The sequence below is a fragment of the Pygocentrus nattereri genome, chromosome 7, assembly GCF_015220715.1.
Source record: "Pygocentrus nattereri isolate fPygNat1 chromosome 7, fPygNat1.pri, whole genome shotgun sequence".
Lineage (NCBI taxonomy): Eukaryota > Metazoa > Chordata > Actinopteri > Characiformes > Serrasalmidae > Pygocentrus > Pygocentrus nattereri.
Window position 1 is genome coordinate 14,386,606 of NC_051217.1, and position 24,245 is coordinate 14,410,850.

The 24,245-nt window shown below is 38.5% G+C and overlaps 1 protein-coding gene across 1 annotated transcript in view; it reads right to left on the minus strand.

The window, feature by feature from the left end:
- Nucleotides 1–10,937, minus strand: part of luzp2 (leucine zipper protein 2) — a 161,786-nt gene extending 150,849 nt beyond the window's left edge. Inside the window, exon 1 of the mRNA XM_017707791.2 lies at nt 10,578–10,937. Within this exon, the coding sequence (XP_017563280.1) occupies nt 10,578–10,639 (62 nt within the window). The 5' untranslated portion in view covers nt 10,640–10,937. The remainder of the gene's footprint in view (nt 1–10,577) is intronic.
- Between the last annotated feature and the right edge of the window lie 13,308 nt (nt 10,938–24,245).

The window sequence follows — 24,245 nt, forward strand, 5'->3', positions numbered from 1 at the left end:
GATGAATGTTGAGTTGGACTGACGTAAAAGTCGCATGAATTCTGATCTGGCTGTTCAGACTGAGTCGCATTGTCAGATCGGATACGTATCAGATTCCAGTACCACATATGAAAACATCTCAAACCGGAATTGAAAATGTCAGATTTAATGTGTTTTTTGCTGTTCACACTGACACACAGATGACACATCTGTGTCACATATGAGGAAAAAGATGCTGTGTAAACGTAGCCTAAATTCATTCCCCTTTTTCTCCACTTACCAGAAATTAATTCACGGGAATCAGAACGTAATATTAAATACTCGATTTGATTTATGCTCAGCATGAATATAAAAAGCATATCATTTACTATGCTTGTTAATATATGAATTTAATTAATCCACAAAAATCCCATGTAGGGTTAAATACTAGAACTTCTTAAAGTAATTTAACAACACCCATTGTGTTTCTCTTTACCCATATTGCACAGCTGTTGCACGAGATGGGAGAAAGCAGGCGTAAAGTGAATAATGCTGGCCCCAGTTCACTCACTACCCACCATGCCAAGCATTCTGGGTGAATCCATGCATGGGCACCTCTGGATCTGCCTGTGGCTCACAACAATTTTCTCGACATCTGCACGGCCAAGCATCCAGAGTTGCGATATAACCGTGGCAGTTCCACACCCTCTGAATCTATTTGTAACACACTGTGTGAAGCTGTCAGATTATAACAAAGAAGACATTTTGAGGACAGTTAGAGATTTGAGAGGTTTAACCCTCAGGATGAAGCTGAACTTGGATGGAAAACGAATTCTCTTGCATCTGCCACCACAACAACACTCAAAAAAGTTGCTATAATAATCCTCAATGCCATTGCTGAGTTGAGGAAAGTTTACCAGCCAAAAAACATCCAGCCAACAGTGGTCCTGTACTTAGAAACAGACCACAGATGAAAGGGTGAAAGACGACACAAAACACAAACACAAAACTGGAATGTCAAAGTGTACACTTACAGGTGTCCAGTAAATGTATACAGTGTGCATTGACTTTGGGCCTGATACACTCGTACTAGTGCAACAACACTGTACTAACATGTTGGTGTCTCTGCTGAACTAAGAATGGTCCACTACCCAAACAGTATCTAGGGGTAGAACGAGGGTGATCATTTGTTCAGCAGCAGATGCAACAAAGTATGCAAGTGTAAATCTACATTGTAAAAAACTATGTTTTAACATTGTCAGTTACCAGGCTGCCTTAAAATTTTGAATGAATCAAATGTATAGTATGTTAACAGAACAAAAATATCAAAATGTCAACATATTATTTGAAGTTTTATTAACACCAAAACACCAAAGTTAACAGTGTTTACAGTGTATCAAGTGCACTGATGAATATGAATATGGCTAACTTGAAGCAGCACTCCATCAGTCGCACAACATGGCAAAATGATGATACTGTGGATCAAACAAGACACAAAAGCACTGCTTTCAGTTTAAACATACCTAAAAGGAGGACTCTGCTTGTCTGGTGTTAGATATATTGCGGCTCACCCCCCAGACTCTAAGATAGAATAGAGAAACCTAGTCGCCTGCTAGCTGGTGTTTGAAAACAGTGGTGTGCTCTGATATGGTTGTTAGGACTGATGGCACTAAAATGGTTTAATCCATCACTGACGTCCCGAGCAAGTTAATGTTCACTGGTCATACTAAGTTGTCGTTGTAGAGAAACTAAACAGCTTAAAATTGCTGTTGGCCACTTGTTTAGCATTTGTAATGGGATTGCTGAGCTCTCGTCACCAGACAGCTAAAAATAACGACTTTTCTTTTTTTAAATCAGGAGCAAAAATCAGCCTTCAAACTGAAAAGAAATGATGATTCAACATTTATCGCAATATGTATAGTTATCGAACAAAATATGAATTTTGTTTATCAGGATAACATTTTTGACAATTTTGCCCAGCTCTAATCCTGATATTTTAGCCACATGCATTTACACTTGGTAGTCAAATGCATCTCTGGTTAGTCAGACTAAGATCTGATTACTGCATGGGATGGAATATGTAAACCTGCTTATTAAGAGGCAACCAATTACTAATTGTTTATTTGTTCAGCCTTTTCATCTGCTGTTCATTTTACATAGTAGTGTCTGTCTATATTGCTTTTAAGCATTTTGTTTCATCCAGTACCCAACCATGTGCATCCTCCATAACCAAGTTCCTTGTAGACACAGATCACGTGTCCAGTGATGTACTGCATGGGTAAGAGTTTTGGTTGTACTTGGAGCTTTTCTCTGTCAAATCTGTCTTGGAGAGACAGATGTGTTTACACTGCCGTAACATCATTTGGCTCAAATGTGTCTCAGACCAGGTATGATTGATTGGATTTGTATCTATTTTCAATGTGGGTGCATATACACTTTTTTATGTAGCTTTTCCTTATTCAGATAAAATCCTGATACCTAAGATGGATGAAGTGACCAAGTGTAAATGGGGTCTAAGACACTCAAGTTTCATAGTAGCAAAGTATACTAAAGAACAGGACAAGTATAATGTAAATATAATACACTATACACCATATATAGTTATTTTAAATATAACTCTACTATACTTACTGTAATGTAATTATTCTATAATATAATATAATACAATTAAAGCCAACTATAATTATTATAGCAAATTTTAAGACACTTACAATACACTTAACCTGCAAATACAAGCACAAAAAACATGACTTGATGTTTTACAGTTCTGTTAAAGCATACAATCTGATTTTTTTTTGCCTTAATAAAGCATAAAGAATAACCAAATAGCAACTTCAGAATTCAAATACTTCTGCTCTGATCAGTTATCTACGCAACCAAATGCCCATGCACATCCTAATCTCTATTATAATCACCTGACACCTCACTTTAGTAGTCCTACTGCTAGGATCCAAGTTCAAACCCTAGTCATGTCATATGCCCTCCTTGAGAGTGCAGTTAAAAGAGAAAGGCAATAGAGGTACTCCATCTATTATTGCTCAGCAACACAATAGCCAATCAGCTGTCTGCATGGTGGTGGCAGAACAGAGCATTTAAGTTCTCTTCTGAATACAGTGCAGTATTGCTGGTACTGTAGTTGAAAAAATGTGATGCAGGCTGCGTTCACATCAGTACCACAGCCCCTCCTGGGTATCCAAGTGAGGCGGGACCTGCTACATTACTAGCTGATCTCTAATCTCTATGCAACTCCACCAAGCTTCTAAAAGCAAGCGTACTTTCACCATGTGCTGGAAAACACGCTGGCAACTCCACCACTGCACTGCTCTCAGACACTTCTTTTTCCACTTCATGCGAACACTCACTCGGGGTGAGCCACATGAAAGATAAAGGCCTAGGCTCAAGTTTTCACATGGCTGACGTAAGACCTTTTTCTAGGGCTGTGATACTACCCCTCAAAACTGGCTGATACAAATGGGAAAAAGTGAACAGAAAAATACAGCCATAAGAGGTGATAATAGGGGCCCAAGCACTCTTCACTTCGAGCAGTATATTAGTTTCAAATATCGAATCTCCAAAAAAGCACATGCTGACTAAATTTGAGAGCAATTATCCAGCATCAGCAACATTTCCCCAACAATAATATAGTCACCTGGATAAACCTGCACATCGTGTGGCTTGAATAAAATATGGACATTAAGCTAATGCTTGCTTTCTAGCAATCACTTCTATATGTGTTCAATTTTGAGTAAAATAACCTACTTTTGAATCATTTAGAAATGTTTTTTAAAGTAAACGATGCACTAAATTCAGATCTCATATACAATGATTGTGTTGCAGAGCCAAGCTTTGGTTTGGGCTTAAGGAGCAGTGTAGTCTTCTAGTCACAGTAGACTTTAATAACAGAAATGTATATTTTTTGGCAGTCTAAGATATAGGCTACGTTTGGGATAGTTTTAGTTTTATTGCAATCTGTGCTGTACACCTCAAAAAAGAATTTTAAAAACTATAACTAAAGTGTGGTGTTTTATCTTTGCTTACTGGATGCTTGCAGGCATAAGCAATGCATTTCCTATGGTATTCTTCACAAGGTCTTATAATGAAATGCAGATCTACTGGGGCTTTCGTATTGACCTGACAGTGCACACGGTATTTATTGCTGATACAAAAGTGGTCATACAATGTAAAAATACTTATAAGACTATACTATTTGTATAAATTTTGACAGTAATATATGCAAATATTCTTTAACCCACTATGAACTGCAAAGCATTCAGTCAAGCCCATATTTGATGATGTATTTATTGTACTCCAGAGAAGCAGAATATTTGGGACATTGGGCTACTACACTAAAATATCTGCATGTTCTTGATTTCACTGCATTTCCAACCCACCACAAATAAACATTACATTTCTCTCTACTGTTAATCCAGATGGAGCTAGTCACAATTTCTACTTATATAACAACATAGGAATCAGCAGATTTCTAAATTTCTACATACAAATATCAGAAACTGGTACCAGCTCACAATTCCTACATCCCAAAGCTCTCCAGAGAAGCAATATAGCACTCATGTCTTATCTTCATTAAAGAAGTAGCAGAGGAAAAATTTGGTATCTGTTTGCCAAAGCTACAGAGGCAATTCGAAGGCAGAAATGTATTAATAGAAAAAAGGCCCCTGCACTGCATATTCTTTTAATAAGAAAGCTTTAATGCAATGCCTGAAATTCAGAAAAGCACCGCACAGGCTCCATTCACACCAAATTGTGCAGACCACTGATCAAACAAGCTTTGTGGTTGGAAAGCCATATTTCATTGGGAAAGAGAGCCAGTGATCTTTGATTTTTTATTTTTTTGGAATAATAATTGTGATTCAGACTTCAGAGATCCTTGCAAGCATAGGAATTTTGTTGCCAAGTAATTGAACTATACAAGACTTCAAAACAGTGTTTGCCAAAAACTTCAAATTGGCACTAGAGATCAATGGTGAACCATGGAAATGGGGTAATTTTCCCACCAATACAAGCTGCCAAGATCTTGTTATGGACAGCTATCATTTGTCAAACTTATCAATGTCAAACTTTCTTGTACTCAATAAATTTAAGAAACTGTAATGATTCATTCTGTTGTTTCATTTATTTTTTTCTTACAAAGACCTGCTCTCTTCTCTTTAATTGGGTTAATTAACCCTCTGGGGTCTTTTCTAGATGTATCTTCTTTAATTAGCCTTAAAAGCACTTGCATATACCATGAGGCTGATGTGTTTCATATTAAAATGCTGCATTATCTTTATCACTACTTTTCAAAACTGCTGCATCAACTTCAGCAGCTGTAAACCTTTTGCACACCATTTCATGTGTCTCCAATATCACCTGAATGAAGAATGAAGGGTTTCTGACGTGATGGGTAAGTCCTTAGTGATTTCCTAAATGTCCATTGGTCAGTTTCACATAAATTGTAGATGGACACATGAATCCACTAATTGCACACAAGAGAGGCAGATGACATGTATCTCAACCCCTCTTCACAGCCTCATAACTCTGGATGTGAGTCACAAACAAACTCGCAATAAAATGGAAATGTAAGAGCGACTCTACAGATTCAGGAAATGTTTTAACTGTATTTCTGAACTTTATTCTTGCAAAGATAGAGAAACATATATATAAAGATTGAAACACCTCTCCATCATTCATGCTTTGTGTTTTCACTGTTGTATTTAACAAATCTGTTGTGAGAGTGCATGGACCAATCAATAGATATTTCAAATGATGTAGGATGTATTAACTCATTTTCACTTAGAAAATCAACAAAACATGTAATCTGATGAGAGCATACAACTGTAGGTATTTGAACTACAGTGCTGGAACATTTTGTCAACTTAGAATAGGATACTAAACAGTATTCAAACTTTTAATTATAGCCTACAACTGACGATGAATTCCTAAAAGTAATAATTAGATGGATCAAGTAGGGTCAAATAGGGATGGAACTAAAGTCAGCAGGAAGATGACCACTGCTTTAGAGTATGGGATTAGTCTTTGTCCCAGCATTTTCTCCAAACATGTTTGGACATTTTACTTGCTTGAGTATTCAGAAGATTGAGTAAAGACTGACCAAATGCCTTTTTCATCATGTAATAGCTTTCACCTGAGAAAAAATAATAAAGAAAGGAAAAACTAAGATGCGGTAAGGTTCACTACACTGTAAAAACACTTAAAATATATTCAAACTCAGTCTGAAAAGGTATGGTGTTCAAAATGAAGTCTCAAAAGAGAGTTACAGTCAGGTCTTAATGATAATGGAGATGCTCAAATGTTGCCTGCCTGAATGTGGGCTGGCTCGAACATTGCTAACTGTCAGACTACAGTAGCCTCCATGATAAAAGTCATTCCAATCAAGTGAATAAATGTAGTTGCCATGACAACGATAAAGCATTGCTCCAAGGTCATTATTCATCCAAAGCCAGAACAGAATATCACATTCCAGAGGCCTAAGCGCATACATATTATTGTCAATGTCAAAGCTGTTAAGATAGGAGATTTACTATTAATCGCTGAGGCCATAAAGGCGCAACCTGTGAGACATATGACCTGCTCCACTGACCACAGAGGCATCAATCACTGCAACAATGAGTGTCATACCTGTCAATTTCTGACACAATATTATTTCCTTCAGATTCAATTGGATAAACACATGTGTATTGTGCCATGTGGAGTAATAGGTCGAAGCTGAAAGATGATCTTGTCCTTCACCCATCTTGAGCATTTTTTCCCCAATATTTAGCCAGTATGTATGACTAAACTCTTAAAAATTAAGGTTCTTTGGAGAGATGCCAGAGAAGGCAGCCTATTTTGATCCCTACAGAAATTTTGCATTGACGGAACTTTAAAGAAACATTTTTGTAAATGAAAGTATAACGAACCTACACACCTATAACATACCAATTAGGGATGCACCGATTCAAGAATTATGGACTGATAACCGACATTTTTCATGTTTGTATGAATGTGGAAATGAGTGAAATTGGAACTATCTCTATATGGATTGGCATTATGGAGAAATGTAACACATTTTCTGAGTAGGGTTATGCAGTAAAATTAATGAACTGTAGATATTTTAGCACAGCAGCCCAGTACTGCCTAAATATTCTTCTTTTCCAGAGTACAAAAAGTGCTTCATCAAATATTTTTTTTTGCATATTCTTCATGCATCCCTTATCCAGATGATTTTTTTTTTTTTACACCCAGGCCTGGAACCTCTATTTTAAAGAATACATGCACCAGAATCCCATGTAGATCTTTCTACTTTTCAGACGTCTACATCTATATCCCTTCAGATTCTTTTCTGACAGTTACTCCAGTGAAGGTGGGCTTGCCAGAGGAGGCTGCCATGCTTTCCCTACATCAAAGCAGGAGCCATCAGAGGGAGTTTGGGATCCCATGGGAGACGTGGTGTGTGCGCAAGTGGAAATGAAAAGGAGTGACAGTTGTAACGGCGAACTGCAGCCACTTGAACTAAAGGCCGCAATCCCGAACTTGAGCCTAAAATATATGAACAGAGAAATTTCCTACCAAAATAATAACATATTCAATGTTCATTATGTGGGTCAAGTAGGCACCTCATCAAGATGCAAAGCTAAGCAAAGGTTTTGGAGTTTTCTGTTTGCACATTAACATTTTCGATTCTAAGTAGGTCGATGCATATAGGGTATGCATATTGCTTACATGGTGTAAGACATACATGACCTTTCGTGAACATTCATTGAAATGAATGATGCTCTGACAGAACACTTTGACGGATTTGTGGCAGCCGGCAGTTATCTACACGAATGGTCGGTCAATGAGAGATTTCATGTCACGCTTTAAGGCTCGTTTATGGGGTCACGGATTGCATTTCAAACAGAGCAGCCTATTAACACCAAAGCTAGCTATCAAGCATTATCTTGCTAAGCCAAATGCATAGCTCATTCATCAAGAAGCTCACTGCATGGCCAGGGAGGGGTTCTGTGCTAGGAACTGCATTATTCTCAGCAACCAGTATGCTTTGCCATCCCCCACTTACTACCTTGGAATACAAAGAATAAAAGGTTCCATAAAGGCGAGAGCTTAATTGGGTTTTATACATTTGCATCCAGAATGGAGCCTGCAATTTTTAGACTGATAAAAATAATTAATGAAAATGTGAATTATGGCAGTTTCCCAATGGAATCCAGAAACAAACAGCCTTAGATTAAATGACAATCTAAAGTAGAGCGACTATAGTGTTTTTTTTGTTTTTTGTCTGGCTTTGTTTTTTCTTGTGAGGGAGTACAGACGACCAAAATCAACCTATATTTTCAATGTATGTATATGTATCAACCTACCACTGTGCACATTTACTGGACCATTTTATGTTGTATTATTATACCTCACTTCTGCTTTTTCTTTATTTTGTTATTTTAACCATCCTGTATTTTAATGTGATGAGACCGACTTATTTTGATTCAAGAAAGGAAACAGAACCAAGCTCAATTAGCGCAAGATACAGAGCCCGTTGACAACCATCCTGGAAAGAAAGCTCTTCTCGGACAGTCCCTGGACTAATTCGCTGGACAGAATTCATTAAATATCAGGGTCTGATACGTTAGTCCTCTGGAATGAGCTGTACCGCAATATTGGAATCATATCAGCATCAGCAGATATTTGCTTATAAAAAAATTTCATCATTCAACAGATGTTTAGATTTCACTAACATTGCTGATATTCTCATTGCATATTTACTGAACTCTGGAAGAGCAGATCACCTAGGCAACGCTGGCTACTGTGATAAAATGTCTGTGTTTTATTTTGTTTTAGTGTGTGCGGCAGAACGATCTGTGTAAAATGTCTAAGTGCGATTTTTCTCACCAAGATTGTGATTGGAATTTAAATTGCAATAATTTTCTATTTTTTGTCTTTATTGTCCAAGAACGAATGTGCTTTGCCAGACTGCCAGTTCTCTGCATTGACTTTTCTACTCATTCAAATCGCAGCTTGTGCCATTTGAAAGTTGTGTTTTTCAAATTACAAAATTTGTTTAGCCGAACAAACGCAAAAATAAACATTAAATTACAATAAACATGTTACATTTCTCCATCTGGGCTCTGCAATATGACAGTATTTGTTATCATGATAAATTAGGTCACAAATAGGTTTCTTTGAGCCTATCATAGATATTATCAGTGTTAAAGAAGACTGACTGACTGCATGTTTCATTACAATGAGAATATAACTGGTCCTGTTTGAGTGGATTTATGTGCAGCGCAGTATGTTCATGTTGAAAAAATCATGTTGAAAAGTTTTTCACTGTATTTTTTTAGTTGTGGCACTACCGACTCTTTTTGCCTGTTCCAACATCGCTAATGTTAGGAAAGATAAACACCTGATATAGTATTGTGATATTGCTTTTCACCATATCGCCCACCTCCAGCTGTATATTAATCTGGGTGGATCTGGTCCTATTTTCTACATTTCATAAATGCTTATCTGCATCGGTACCAGCAGATATGCACATGAAAAATATCAGACATTGGCATCAACCCACAATTCCCATATCAGCGCATATCCAGTATTAAATAGTATTTTATCATGATGAGACTGATACGGTTTGGTTCGAGGAAGGAAGCTCAATTAGCTCGAAATATGGAGTTCATTATCAACTATTCTGAGTATGTACTTGCCCTGGGGAAAAAATAAAAAGCCCTCTTCTGACCCTCCCTGGACAGTGCTGGACAGAATTCATTAGAGATCAAGGTGTTAGTCTTTTGATCTGCTACATTAGCCTCAAAAAAGTGGGGATGAAGGATTTCCTGCGGAAGCCCAGAGCAAGGAAGTCAGTGCTAAACTCCTCTCAACTATCTAATTAGTGACCTTTCCTCATGAAATGGCATCTTTCTCCACTAAGGGTGCACTAGAGAAAAGAGAGAGAGAGAGAGAGAGAGAGAGAGAGAGAGAGAGAGAGAGAGAGAGAGAGAGAGAGAGAGAGGAAAGGGGGCATGATTTTTATCAATGGTTTAATTAATCATTAATCTCTGAAAATCCCCTCCCCTGTAATGTAAGACTCCTCCTTCTATGCTCTTTCTCTCTCTCTCTCTCTCTCTTGCTCTCTCCTTCTCCTTTTCTCCTGACTCTTCTGCGCATCATTCTACACTCGCACACACAGAGCCTCTGACTGGCGCTGCAACGGACACAGACACGCCGGATCCTCCAGCAGAGAGAAACTCTTTCTCCCTCTCCAGAAGCATGTCTCTTTCCTTCCCTGTCTCTGGCGCGAGACACACAGCCCCAGAGCAGGGCTGGAGAAAAGTTGAGCTGATAAGCCTCTTTCATCGCTTCCTCTAGGTCTCTCTCTCTTTCCTTCTCTTTCTCTCTCTCTCTCTCTCTCTCTCTCTCTCTCTCTCTCTAGCCGAACCGCATGGCCAATACGCACCAACACAGCACACAGACAGACAGTGTCTCTCAAAGCGCTGCTGGTCGCCAGCGATGAATATCAATACGCATTAGCCATTGTGTGGCCCCGGAAAGAAGAAAAGAAGGAGGGCAATTAAAGAAAGGAGGAAGGAGGGGTACAAAAGGGAGGGAATAAAGCTTTGCCGCTGTCTTACCTGCTGTTGAAGCTTAACGCAGGGAGCAGAAGGAGGACGTAAACAGCGCCGAGGAATTTCATCGCTTTTGTCTCTCGCTCTCCTCTTCTTTTTTTTCTCGTTTCTCGAACGCTCGCTCTCTTTCTTCTCTCTCGCGCTCCCCTTTATCCTCTCCTCTCTCCTTCCCTCTGCTCTGTCTCTCTTTCTCCGGCGCACACGCGCTGTGGCGGACAGTCAGCCGCAGCTGCGAGAGCGGGGCGTGCGCGAGCGAGGGAGTGAGGGAGAGCGAGGGAGTGAGCGCGCGCGCACGCGTGCGTGGCCGTGGCGCGAGAGGGAAAGTGCGAGACGGCGGGTCTCCTATGGCTTTAAATAAGAGCGGACGGGGAGACGGACAGATTTATTAATGGTTAGGAACAGGTGGGGGCGGTGAGGGGGGTGAGGATGCGCGAGGATGATTTGAGGTGGCGAAGTGATGTCAGCGCCAATGCAGCCAGTGGCCTCGCGAGCTTTTGCCTTCTTTCTCTTACCAGTTCCTGGTGATGCCGTGTGTTTTCTTTTTTTTCCCGCGATATCAATCTGTCTGAGGCTCTGCTGGCACGGAGTCCCCTTCCTCCCCCTCTCAACCACCACACCCCCACCCCCCCCCACCCCCACGGGAGTGGCCAGTCCGATTATTTGGGCACGAGCCACGCCGGGGTCACTCCGCAAACACTAAATCAATCAGCGCGCGCTCTGACGGGAGGTTCATTTGTTTGACGTTTTATTTTCTGTTGCCCATCAGTCGTAATTGATGGGACGCTGCTCGGTGCCCTCGCGCTTATTGCGCGATTAGGCTGGGAAAAGAGATGATGATGAATGTAAGAGTCATCACTTCTGCTCGCGTTAACTCTCTCCCCTGTTAATACGACACATACGCTCTTCAAAGAGGTCCTTCAACGGATCTCTGGAGAATTGGATTGGTTTTGTATAGAACCCTGAGCACCCAGAGAACTATTTGCACGCTTGAAGTGTTCTTTCCACCGTGAAACGGCTCTTCAGATTGTTGAAGAATGTGTTGCATGCGGTTCTTTAGGGAACCTTTTTGAGAAGGGTTCTATTACGTGGCTACAACTTTGTAAGGCATGGGAATGAGATGATTAAGTCGTGGCCATGACTTAGTAAAGCGTGGGAACGGGATCCTAATGTGTGGCCATGACTTAGTAAGCCGTGATCTTGTCCCCGTGCCTCATCAAGTCGTGGCCACGCATCAGGATCTCGTTCCCATGTCTTACTTATTTTTACAGATACAGGATGTCACCAGAGGGGCTTCGATCTACATAGCACCAAAGGGTTCTTCTATTGTTACAAGCTTGACATCATAATAATAGCAGAACCATTTTCAAAAAGGTTCTATATAGAATCCATCAATCTGAGGAACCACTTCACCACACATGAGATGTTTCTGTATAGAGCTCTTTGTTGTAAACAGAACCATTGCCTTTACTAAAGCACCCTTAATGAATGATCCTTTTTAAGAGTGGCATGCTCAGGAAAAAGGGAATAAACTGTCACAGGGGCAGTACCGCTGTCCCTTTTGTCACCGTCAAGGGCACATCTCAGTACCTTTAGTCAGGACGCATAACTGTATCATAATCCATTGAAATGATATTTTCTAAGCTGTATTGACTCCATACACCCCGTCTCGTCTCCAGGCTTTTATGTATTGTTCTGTTTTAAATCATTAGGTTATGAAAAGTATACAAATATGTACTTTTCACCTGGGAAAAACGTATTTAAGGTGCACAGCTGGACGTTGAAACCACTGTTGCACCTTTGAGGAATCGTTTACATTGTTTATAGCTTGATGAACAAAAACACACAACCTTTATTTGTAACAGTGTATACAGAGAGAATTTTAGATTGGTTTCAGGAATTGGCACCTCCCCTCGCTTTAAAGCTAAATTCCAATGAATTTTCAAAATTTCTGCATAATTCAATGGTTGAGATATAAACAGCCAGTCAGAGTGGACTGATGTGAAATGATTCACTGCCGAGAAACATACTGAATCGGGGTTTTTCTTTACAGTGGCGGTGATAGAAACCAGAGCTCACAATGTCACCAATACAAATGCAGTCATTTTATTCACTATCCAAGATAACCGCTGAGTTTTTGTATGTAATGTTGTTGATGGTACAATAAGTGATACATCTGAAGAAAACCTCTTCTCCAAACTATCATATCAGCCAGCATATTCATAACTATTTCGTGTAGCCTAAAAACTTTCTGTGAATGAGCTTTTAGAGGTGGATGATAGGATGAGCCACCAGATTGAGCAAAAACGTCTGATAAGTGGCTGAGAGCTGCCTAAACGTGAGCTTCAGTGGAAGGAATATGACTCTGAAAGAATGATCTGACCCTTTTGTACAAAGGCCTTTACATGGTCAGTGTTAGATTTGCATAAATTTGAATAGTGACCTTGAAATAATACGGAATCTTAAATATTTCAGCATTTCAGATCACTGTTCTTTGTTTCAAATAGTTACAAATTCTAAACTTTCTGTGGCTTATTTACAGTTTAAATGAAGAAAAATGTTAACCCTTTTCACAGTAGCCATGAAATAAAGTGTATGCCTGTTTTAGAAGAAATCGCTCAGTTGAACTGCCTTGTACCTCAGTTGAACACTTTCAGTGTCTTAAATAATGATGATGTAATACATTTTGATAGACATGGAAAAGTTGATTTACTGTGTTTAAATGCAGTTGTTATTGTGACAGTTCTATCCTCCTCCCCTTTCGCCCCATTGCTCACTAGCAGCTTAACACAACAGAAGACATTTCACACACAGAGAACCGACATCATTATGGGGAAGATTTTTTATTTGGAATGACCACCAGGGAGATTTAGAAATGTTTTATAGTGTTTACTCTGTTCACTTAAAAGAGAAAACACAGTAATGGTATATTGCAACAAGGCCACGCCAGATTTCACACGGTTCATTAAGTGTAATTGGGACAAGACTTGACAACATTGAGATCTGCAATGCAGCTCTTTTAAATCTTTTAAAACAACATTAGGAAAGTATGAAAAAGCATTGATTGTCTTGAAGCGTAGAGGACCTACATTACTGGGTGCCAACAGACAGGAAAAAATAATATATATCCAATAATATTATGTTACACTACCACTTTCTTCCATCCATACTTATCATCCAGAGCTCAGAGACCCTTACTGAAAAGATCATACTGTATCAAATACTTTATTGTATGGCTGCTGCAATAATGTTGCAATAATACTGTAATATTACATGAAACATACAGTATTTTCAGCTTTATTGTAAAAGTCAGCTACTTTTCTGAAGCAGTAAAGGACTGTCATCTTCACTGCTGTTTATTTTGGTTTTAGTTTTGCATTATTTTAAGGCTAAGAGAGTCAGCTGAACTTACTTAGCACAACTCTACCAACATAAAAAACATACAATACCTTAGTGTTGCATTAAATAATGTTTTGTCATATAAGTCAGTATACAGCAGAATCTATGTCAAAACTTTTACTTTGCAAATTTTTTTTTTTGGATTACCACTGCTATAAAAATGCTAAATTTATCTAGATGTGGGATTCAGGCTGACTGTGGAATACATTCACTTTCTCACATTAAGTCTGTAAGACATACATGTAACATATATTTGCCTGCAGTTTTCCATGAATCTGTAACATGGGGGAGCAAGGAGGTAGACGCCTACACTGACATAAGCCACTTTTATTAAGGGCAAATGCAGGGTCGTGGTCATGACAGCCCAGGTTCATAAAGCCAACATGGATCAAATGGGGAACAGACATGATGAAAAACGACCAAACCAGTCCAAACTATACAAACAGCCTGTCAAAACAGGCTTACAAACAAACAACATATATCCATACACATCAAACAAAGACCAGCGAAAACAAAGGGCAAACACAGGGCTTAAATATGATGCCGGGAAGACGAAGGACAGCTGAAAACAATCAGGGGCAGAGTCACAAAACAAGGGGGCAGGACTAGGAATACCAAAGCCAAGAAGCACGTGGACTATCAAAAGGTAAACAAAAAGCACATGGGGGACTGGGAGGAGCCAAGCATGACAGAATCCTTTCATTAATACTTAAACCTAAAGCCTAACTATGAGTGGAGCCTGTTAGCCTTTGAAAGAAGAGCTGTCTGTGTTTTTGAAAAACTGAAATGACTCAAATGATTCATGATTACATAATAGGCCGATGTCAATCTGATTCTTGTAAAAATAAGTTTTTAAACTGTTATAAAAAACAGTACAGTAGGTCAATACTAAAAGAAATATTACAGTATGAGTGCTGTAAATATTAATTGTGGCAACTACCTGGAAACTCCTGGAAGTAAGGCACAGTAAATTTAGAGCATATTTTTTATAGAGTAGTCTTGGATTAAATTGTAGGTTTAGTGGTGATTCCCTGCTGAACAAAAATATATTCGCAGGATCCTGATGTTTAGTGTTCTTTAATCATTTCAAGGTTCATTGTGGTTTCATTAAAGACAAAAAGGAAACATAATCTAATTTTAAGCACAATGAAGCAATGCGCAGATACAAAACCTACAAAAATGCATCAACTCACGATTATACTGGGACACTTGCATTAGCACACAAGCAAATTTCCAAACAACTCCATTTTCAGTGAAGCGTTTCCCATTGATTTTGCTGCGACATCCGTCCTCAGCTTTGTAAAAGAACAATTTTCCTTCTGTTAGTGGTCTCCTGGCTGTTGAAGAAAACGTCTGTTTCTGAATGCCTATGCATTGTTAATAATGTTGCGAGGTTCTTATTATGGTTAACACCCCCCCCCCCTTCTTTTTTCCCTTGGGACGTAGAACAAACCCAGTGTCAACAGATTAACAGATGCCTAAACATCACAGAGGGCCATTTTTTCCGCAGCGCCCATCCCTTTTTCCTCCTGTCTCTCACCCACTCTTTTCCTCTACAAAGGGAATAAAAGATCTAGGCAGAAAGCGGGTTCTTTTTGACATGGTAAGCTCACTACCGTGTGATCAGAACAGTAAAAAATGGAGAAAGAATAAGTGTGAAGGGGAGATGGTGTAATAAAATCATGATGAATACTTTCCATTATGGCCATTAACAGACTTTGGAGTCTATTGTCTCACCGTTCTGCTCCTGAGCCTGTAGGACTCTTGGCCCCCCGCTTCTATTTTTAAGCCAGAAACTGGACGCATGGCCGCTTTGGGTGTGGTCAGAGCTGAGGTCTGTTCTGGCCCATGGCGATTGTCCTCCACAGCCCGCCCTAATCTGTCTCAATCAAACCTCAAACCAGCCAGAGAACAGGCAGCCATACTGAGGCCACAGTGGACAGGAAATCATCATGAATCAGCTTTCAACAGAGGAGAGGTATACAGTACCTACTGTCTTAAAAATAACAATACAAAAAAAGGGCTCTTTGGAGTGATGCCATAGAACAATGGATTCATCGCCCTGTACATTTAAGAGTTTTCTCTGCTCCCATCTGACGAAACTAATTAACTAATTAAGAGGTGAACTGGGTTTGTTAGAACAGGGAAAATGCCACAGTGTGGAGGGCAGTGGACTAAGAGAACCACTGCCATAGCACAATCACCTTCAATGAATGGTTCTTTTGTACATGACGTGAACGTCCACATGATGTAAATTTTCAATTGAATAAGTTCAAACTGTAAAAAAAGATTTTAAAATGATTAAGTATTCAGATGGTATATTATGATTTAATATAATATTCAACTGTTCAAAGCTTCATGTGCTAGTTGTATACTGTCAAGCCTTTTTGAGTTATGCTTGTCACCACCGAAACAGTCACTACTGAAGCTTTATAAGTGTTTTGAATGTTTTAGTAGTGATCAGTTAAAAGTTCTCTATTTTAACTATTTTTACTTCTCTGTAAATTATATATATATATATATATATATATATATATATATATATATATATACATATATATTAGTCATCGCTGTCCAGTGAAAAACAAGCAGTTCCATTGCAAGTTAATGGAACACCAATTATTCTAAGCAATATTGAATCATTTCTATTAGTCTAACTATCATGAACACACAATGTAAAGAACAGCTGCTGAGCTCTAATGATGCAGAAAAAAAAAAAAAAATATATATATATATATATATAGCTGTTCTCTTTATAGGAGAAGGAAAAAAACCTTTGCTTTTAATGTAAGTCAATGGAACATGATTTTTTTCCAAGTCACTTTGGGTCATTTCTTTTGGTCTTTTGGTCCATTCATCATGAAATTTACACACAATGTAAAGGGTAACAGACATTTTCAAATTATGTCAAAAACTGAAAAAATGGAGATACAAGGTTTTCTTCTGACAACAGCAATATATAGCTTGTTTTGATAGGCCTGTATCTTAAAGTTACTCCAAAAATTTCCTTGCATAGTGTATTTCTACCAGTATGGCAAGAGAACATGTTATTGTAAGGATGTTGTAAATAGAGTCAATTATCAATGTTGCTAAAACTTAAAAACTAATATGGTTAGATTAATGCCGCAATACTGGTATAGACAATATACTGGCTAGCGTTAACAAGTATACATCAAGGCAAGAAACTGTAGTTTATTAGAAACACATATTGGCTTCATCAACAAATAAGGTTATTAAATGCTAAAACAAAGTACAAGAAAAATGCTGCCACATTTATTGTTATACAATAGCAGTCATTTAATATTGCACTCAATTTACTTTCTAAATCTTTTCACAAAGGAAAAAAAAGGAAAACAAATCAGTATAATTATAGGTGTGCTGCTGATTGTAATAGTGCTGAAACCCCTCACTGAGCGGACTCTTTAGCTGAGTTTGTGGAGCTTTTACTTACATACAGGTCATCAGTGCTGGACTCTTGAACAGTATTAACCACTTCAAAGCCCAGGCTTATTACATACTATAACCTATTCTTCAGTACCTACAGGGACTTCAGTGCAAACTGGCTGAGCTATTCATAGGTTATAGAACTGTGTAATAAAACTTCATGTCCTCCAGTGAGCTCTGGCCATTTAAGGGGTTACCAATGCAACAAGCATGGTTTGGTAACACAAACTGTGTCAATGAGGACAAATGATGGGGAAATCTGTGAAACGCAAAATTGCTTCCTGATTTATTCATGGTGTTTTGTGTTTGTTTCCAGAGATGCTTCATTTGCTCATCAGCTTTTGCCTCATGATCACGTCCTGAGAGGACACAAAGGCTGCAGTAAGATGCAGCTGTTTGTCATCTCCCACACATCTATAATAATGTTATATAGGGCCCATATCTTTTTTTCCTGAGTTTTGCTGTGTGTGTGTATTTGAGTGCATTTATGTAAAAATATCCATCCATCCATCCATCCATCCATCCATCCATCCATCCATTCATCAATTCATCATCTTCCGCTTCTCCGGATGTAAAAATATGGTTTATTGTTTATTAATTCATTTTTTACATGGCCATTTTTGCAACCTGTCTTTATGACTTAGAATTAAATACATCTGTCATCATGTCTATCATGTCTTTAAAATAAATGAATGTATGTAAATTATCTTTGTCTATTTGGCTGCTTTATATTGTGCCTTCAGCATGAACGCGCTGGGCTAAATGAATAGATAAACATATGATTGCATTGCTTTTGCAGCTTAGTTTATTTACCAATGGATTGAAGTTTACATTTTGAAACTGTAAAAAGGTGAAGAAAGTTCTTTTATGGTATTATTACAAAGAACGACATGGCAAACTTTATTTTTAAGAATGTATATTAGCAATGCAACACACTATTTTGAGATATATTGATGAAACAATTCTCACAAATGTGTTTTCATTTGTTTCTAACAAACTTGTCAGATCATATTATTTGATATACAGTGCTGTTCAAAAGACACTGAACATCCTTTGTTACCATTTCCAGTCATAGTAGCCATTAAGTATAAGTGATTAATTTTTAGCATCAGGAAAAAAGCAGATAAACATGCAGTAACAGATAATTACTCAGAAGGCTCAACAACTAAGTAGTGTTTCATTACAATGTGTTACAAATCGTGCTATCTCATCCATTGTAACAGTTTGGGATATAATAAGGTTTTGGAAAGAATAACAGCTGGTGTGTAATGGAAATCACATTTAACATTGATAGCTCTGGTTTGTGTATGGCCCACTCACAACAACATTTTTTAAAATGGTCTATAATGTGCTTTGGAAGGAATCCTTCAAATAAAATATCATACTGTGTCAGTAAGTGCCAGTATTTTTAAAGAAATCTGCAGGGATGTTGTTCCATGCCTCAAAACTTCAGTCTTGCAATTTGCTCTTACTGCATTTCACTGTCCAAGTAATCTATTACATATTCAGTGATACTGAGGTCTGGACCCTGGGGCGGTCATTCCATAGTTCTGAGAACACCAGCAGTTTCTTTGTCTGATTTGCAATTTTTTTTCTTTTTTGCCTAATCTGTTTTAAAAGTAAAGCCTTCTTGACAGGTACACTCTCACTGGGGCAGTACCCCTCTTGTCACTGGGATGGGACCCACAGCACTTAAATGAGCACTGAATTATAAGCTGCACTTATTTTTATTGTACTTCACTGTGTATTGTACTTTATTGTATTGTATTGTTTGTTATTGTATTGCATTGAATGGCACAGAGTTCTGCGTTCAACTCTTCTTTTCTTTTTCTCTTGGTGTCTGCAGTGACATCTTGTTTCTATCAGTATCTGAGCTCAGGACTGTCTTTTTCTCTAAGATATTGGTAACTAGCAAAGATACTTTCTCTAGATAGACAAAGCACTTCTTGTAAGTCGCTCTGGATAAGAGCGTCTGCTAAATGCTGTAAATGTAAATGTAAATGTTCGTCTCAGTACCTTTAGTCAGGGAACATAATTGTACCATAATACCATAAGAGGTTATAAAAAACAAATATATAGTTTTCCACCCAGAAAAAAATATTTAAGGTACATAATTGGACCTTAAAACCACTGCTGTACCTTTGAAGGTACATTTGCATAGTTTGTACCTTGATGAATGAAAAATGTCCCTGCACAGGCCTTTTATTTCTAACAGTGTACACATCCTTTTAGACTCATAGCATAGATTTCTTTACTCGGAGTGAATAGATGGACAGAAACGACCTTGGGGCTTGACTTTCTCCTGTGTCTCAAAGATGAAAGCTTTAAGTACTGTTTATCTGATGGTGACAGTTCTGGTGATCTAGCTGATCTTGTACCGTTGTTAGGAGTCCCATTTTCTTTATATCTATTAATAATTTCTAGAACTTCAGTTTTGGAATCTCACATTTTTCCACATATTTTTCTTTAGACTTTCCCCTTTCATCATGCAAGAGGATTATCTTCTATCTGATCTCAGAAACATCTGAAAAAATGATCAACTTGTACTTGATTGGAAACTAAATAAATTAAGGGTGATCTGGCCTCAGTCCTGCACATGACCATGTTGCAAAAAATTGAAATCTGGGGTCATATGAGAAAAAGACAGTGTAAGAGTTTGTGTTGCATTGCAGAGGTTCTGTTGTGATGTTTCTAAGCCACCTTAGATAAGAGATAGCACCAGCACAAACGCTGCAAAAGATGAGTCCCCTTTGGCTCTGACATCCCAAGTATCAGCAGAAGAACTTCATACATGCAGGAGACATAAATGACAGAGCACTTACGCTGTGCTTTCTCACACTGAAGGCTCCTGGGTCAAAATTTCCTCTGACCTCTGTCTGAGGTCCATCTCACAGCCTAAAAACATCAGAATTGCTCTGACATGGGCAGGATTTAAGATCACTGACAACAAAAAGATGACGTCCAAAATTGGATGTGTCCTGAGGGGGAACAGAGTTCTGGGTGAGCGAGATGGACGACTGAAAAGACCCTTCAAAGTGCCAAAAACAGCTTGGACCAGCAAAACTAAAACCACTGAACACAGTCAAAACAAAGCAAAGGAATAAAAACAGCAGCGTGAACAGAAGGTCTGACACATCAGCATCTAAGTGAAGTAAGTAAATAAATAAATAAATAAGTGAAAGCAATAATCTAAAAGTATATAAACATAAGCTACTCAAGTGTTCCATGTCCCCATAATATTAATTACAGAAAACAAGTACCAATTAGAGACCACTTACTCTTCTTACCGCACAATGTTGAATTATACTTTTATTGCACGTTACTGGGTTGTAAAATTCCTTGTCCGATGGAAGATTAATAATTCATTACTATGAAAAAATCAATGACCCATGCACACGGAATGAAAATGAAATGATTACCACCACTGAGGCTACGAGGGACGTTGGGCCACTACTATTTATTGATAATGTGTTCCTTGGAGTTGCTGGGTAGTGACTCTCTAAGTGCAGTAAAACCTGAAGACGACAATAAACCAGTAATCTGGGGCACTGAAAAGAAGCGTTTTCTAATAACGTCTGCTCTGCATTCTGGAGATTCTGTATCACGGCCCCACTCTCTAATATAGATTGCTAGAATCTACAATAAGCTCCAGGCTGCAGGTCGAACCAATAGCATCGCTCTTGCTAGAGCGCTCACTCGACAGAGGGCAGCTTCCTCTCTCCACAATTACTCATACTCCCCTCACAACCCTCAGAGGCAGCCCGCCGACAGCAACCATTCATTCTGGCAGCAGAAAACAAGAAGTGTGCAGTTTTGCCATGCGCAGATGCTATGCGGTGCAGCTACTGTACGGGCTCTACACTGGAGCTGAAGGCATAATAATACAAACACATTATGTTAAATGTGTCATTATAAGGTGCAGACCAATAAAAGAGGCTAGTTAATGTTTATTCTCCAAGATGCTTATCTGTAGTCTGAGAAAGCAAAGCTGATAAAAGGACTCATTATTACAGAAGATTCAAATTGCTTTGAGAACAGTGATTGGTATCATTCTACATCCCAAAAAACAAGAAATTAAACAGATTGCATGCAGTTACAAAAGGAGCAAAAACGAAAATGTCAGAGGTGCAGGATGTCTGGAGAGCTCTATTGTCTCTTTAGGTAGGCCTTGTTCTCCTTACAATTTGAAAAGGAGGAATTGGCTTGTAACTTTGCATATAAATTTCAAGTGCTCCTAATAGCATATGCCTCTGCCCTTTTCATACTGCTACTAACTTGCTGCAGCAACATGACAGAGCAGCCAGAAATAACCTCCTCCATGCTCTTTGTGTGATGCAGGGCTCAGCGTGTGCGACATGATTAAAGCATTCGAGTCATTAGTGCGATAACAATGAGCACACATTAAAAAAACATGCAGATTAATTATGGATTTAATGTCAGCTAAAGGGGCGTTTTGGAGTGTGGGGTGGAGCATGGCTCAGTTTTTCTTTGCTCTATGCCATTAAAGCTGGGGTTATGTTATACAAGCTCTGCACCAGTTATAGCCATGATTTACAATCAGGCAGAGTCAGTGCAGGTTGAACATGCACTCTTAAATATAAAGGTCTTAACAGCTCTTTGGCGTGATGGTAAAGAAGTGTAGGTGTAGGTTCCCAGTGAAGGTTCCCTAAATCAGCTTTCAGTGTAGACAGGCAGGTCCCCTATTGGCCGGTGGAATGGAAATTGTCAGTCATTTTCAATTAATTTAATTCAATAAAATATAATATTTTTCTGGTAAGTGTGTCATGTTAGATGAACTAGGACACTTTTGCCTCTCTGTGTGTGAAATCTTGTGACTCTGTATTTAGCTGCCTGTGAGCAATGAGGGCTGTAAACGGTGGAGTGAGAACACCCTGCTGTGAAAACCCTGATAGTGTGCGACTGCCACAATATTGAAAAAATAGGATTTAATTGGAATGAAACTCTAGCAGTTAGGTCCATAATGATTTGGACAAAGTCATGATTGTTTTTCATTATTTAGCTATAATTAAATATATAATTGTATATTTTTTCTATAATTTTAGACATTAACTATTTTTTGATATTTATTATTTTTAATATGTTTAATAGTTACTGTTGTTTTGTTATTTTAGCTGTCATATACATAGCATGTTATTTTCAGCAATGCGTATTGCAGTTCAAAGTGCAGACTTTCAGCTTAAATAGGACAATATTTACATTCAAATTAGGTGAACAGTAGGTAGTACCTGCCCCGTCCCCATTTTTAAGGGCTCAGAAATACTTGGACATACTAATATAATCATAAATTAGTCTTTTTTACAACCCCAATTCCCAAAAAGTTAGGACGCTGCGTGAAATGATTTGCAAGTCTCATAGACCTGTTTTTTTTTTTATTCACAGTATATCCTAGAACACAAATCAGATGTTGAAAGTGAGCCATTTTACCGTTTAATGAAAAAAATGAACTAATTTAGAACTTGATGGCGGCAACACATCTCAATAAACTTGGGACAGGGCCACGTCTACCATTGTGTAGCATCCCCTCTGCTTTTAACAACAGTCCGTGAACATCTATTAAGTGAGGAGATCAATTGCTGGAGTTTTGGGAGAGGACTGTTGTCCCATTCTTGTCTGATGTAAGATTCTAGCTGCTCAGTTCTGGGTCTTCTTTGCTGGATTTTTCATTTCATGATGTGCCAAATGTTTTCTATTCTATTCTATTCTAGTGAAAGGTCTGGACTGCAGACAAGCCAGTTCAGCACCTGGACTCTTTTGCTTAGCCATGCTGTTGTGACGGCTGCTGAAATATTCAAGGCCTTCCCTGACAGAGACGTTATCTGGATGGGAGCATATGTTGTTCTAAAACCTTTATATACTGTTCAGCATTGATAGAGCCTTTCTAGAGAAATTCAGGCTTTTGCACTGTGTGCTGATAACAACCTTGATGGTCCCTCTTGACTCCTTGTGGCTGTAGTTTCCAAAACGAATTTCAAATTTTGATTCATCTAACCACAGAACAGTTTTCCATTTTGCCTCAGTCCATTTTAAATTAGCCCAGAGAAGACAGTGGCGTTTCTGGATGGTGTTGGCATATGGCTTCTTCTTTAACTTGCATTTGGGGATTGTACAACAAACTGTGTTCACAATGATTTCTGAAAGTATTCCTGAGCCCATGCAATGATTTACAATACAGAATCTGTTTTAATGCAGTGTCATCTGAGGGCCTAAACATCCTTAGCATACAATATTGACCAATGTCCTTGTTCCTTGCGTACCAGGGATTTCTCCATATTCTCTGAATCTTTTGATGACATTATATACTGTTGTAGATGGTGGGATATCCAAAGTCTTCGCAATTTTATGTTGAGGAACATGTTTCTGAAACTGTTCCACAATTTTTAGACATAGTTTTTCACAGATTGGCAAACCTCTGCCCATCTTTGCTTCTGAGAGACTCTGCTTCTCTATAATGCTCTTTTTATACCCAGTCATGTGTGGTAGTTGCAAATTGCTCCACCAGCTGTTTTTTTTTAGTACCACTTTCGTCTCCAGCCTTTGGTTGCCCCATCTCCCCCAATTGTTTTTGAGACATCTTGCTGCCAAAATGTTCTAAATGAGGTAATGATTTTCATGAAATGGTAAAATGTCTCACTTTCAACATCTGTGTTATGTGTTCTATTTTGAATAAAATATTGGTCCATGAGATTTGAAAATCATTCTGTTTTTATGTACATTTTACCCAGCATGCCAAATATTTTGGAATTGGATTTGTAATACTTGGTTGCAAATCCTTCGCAGTCAATCCTGAGGTCTGGAACCAGTAAACATCACAAG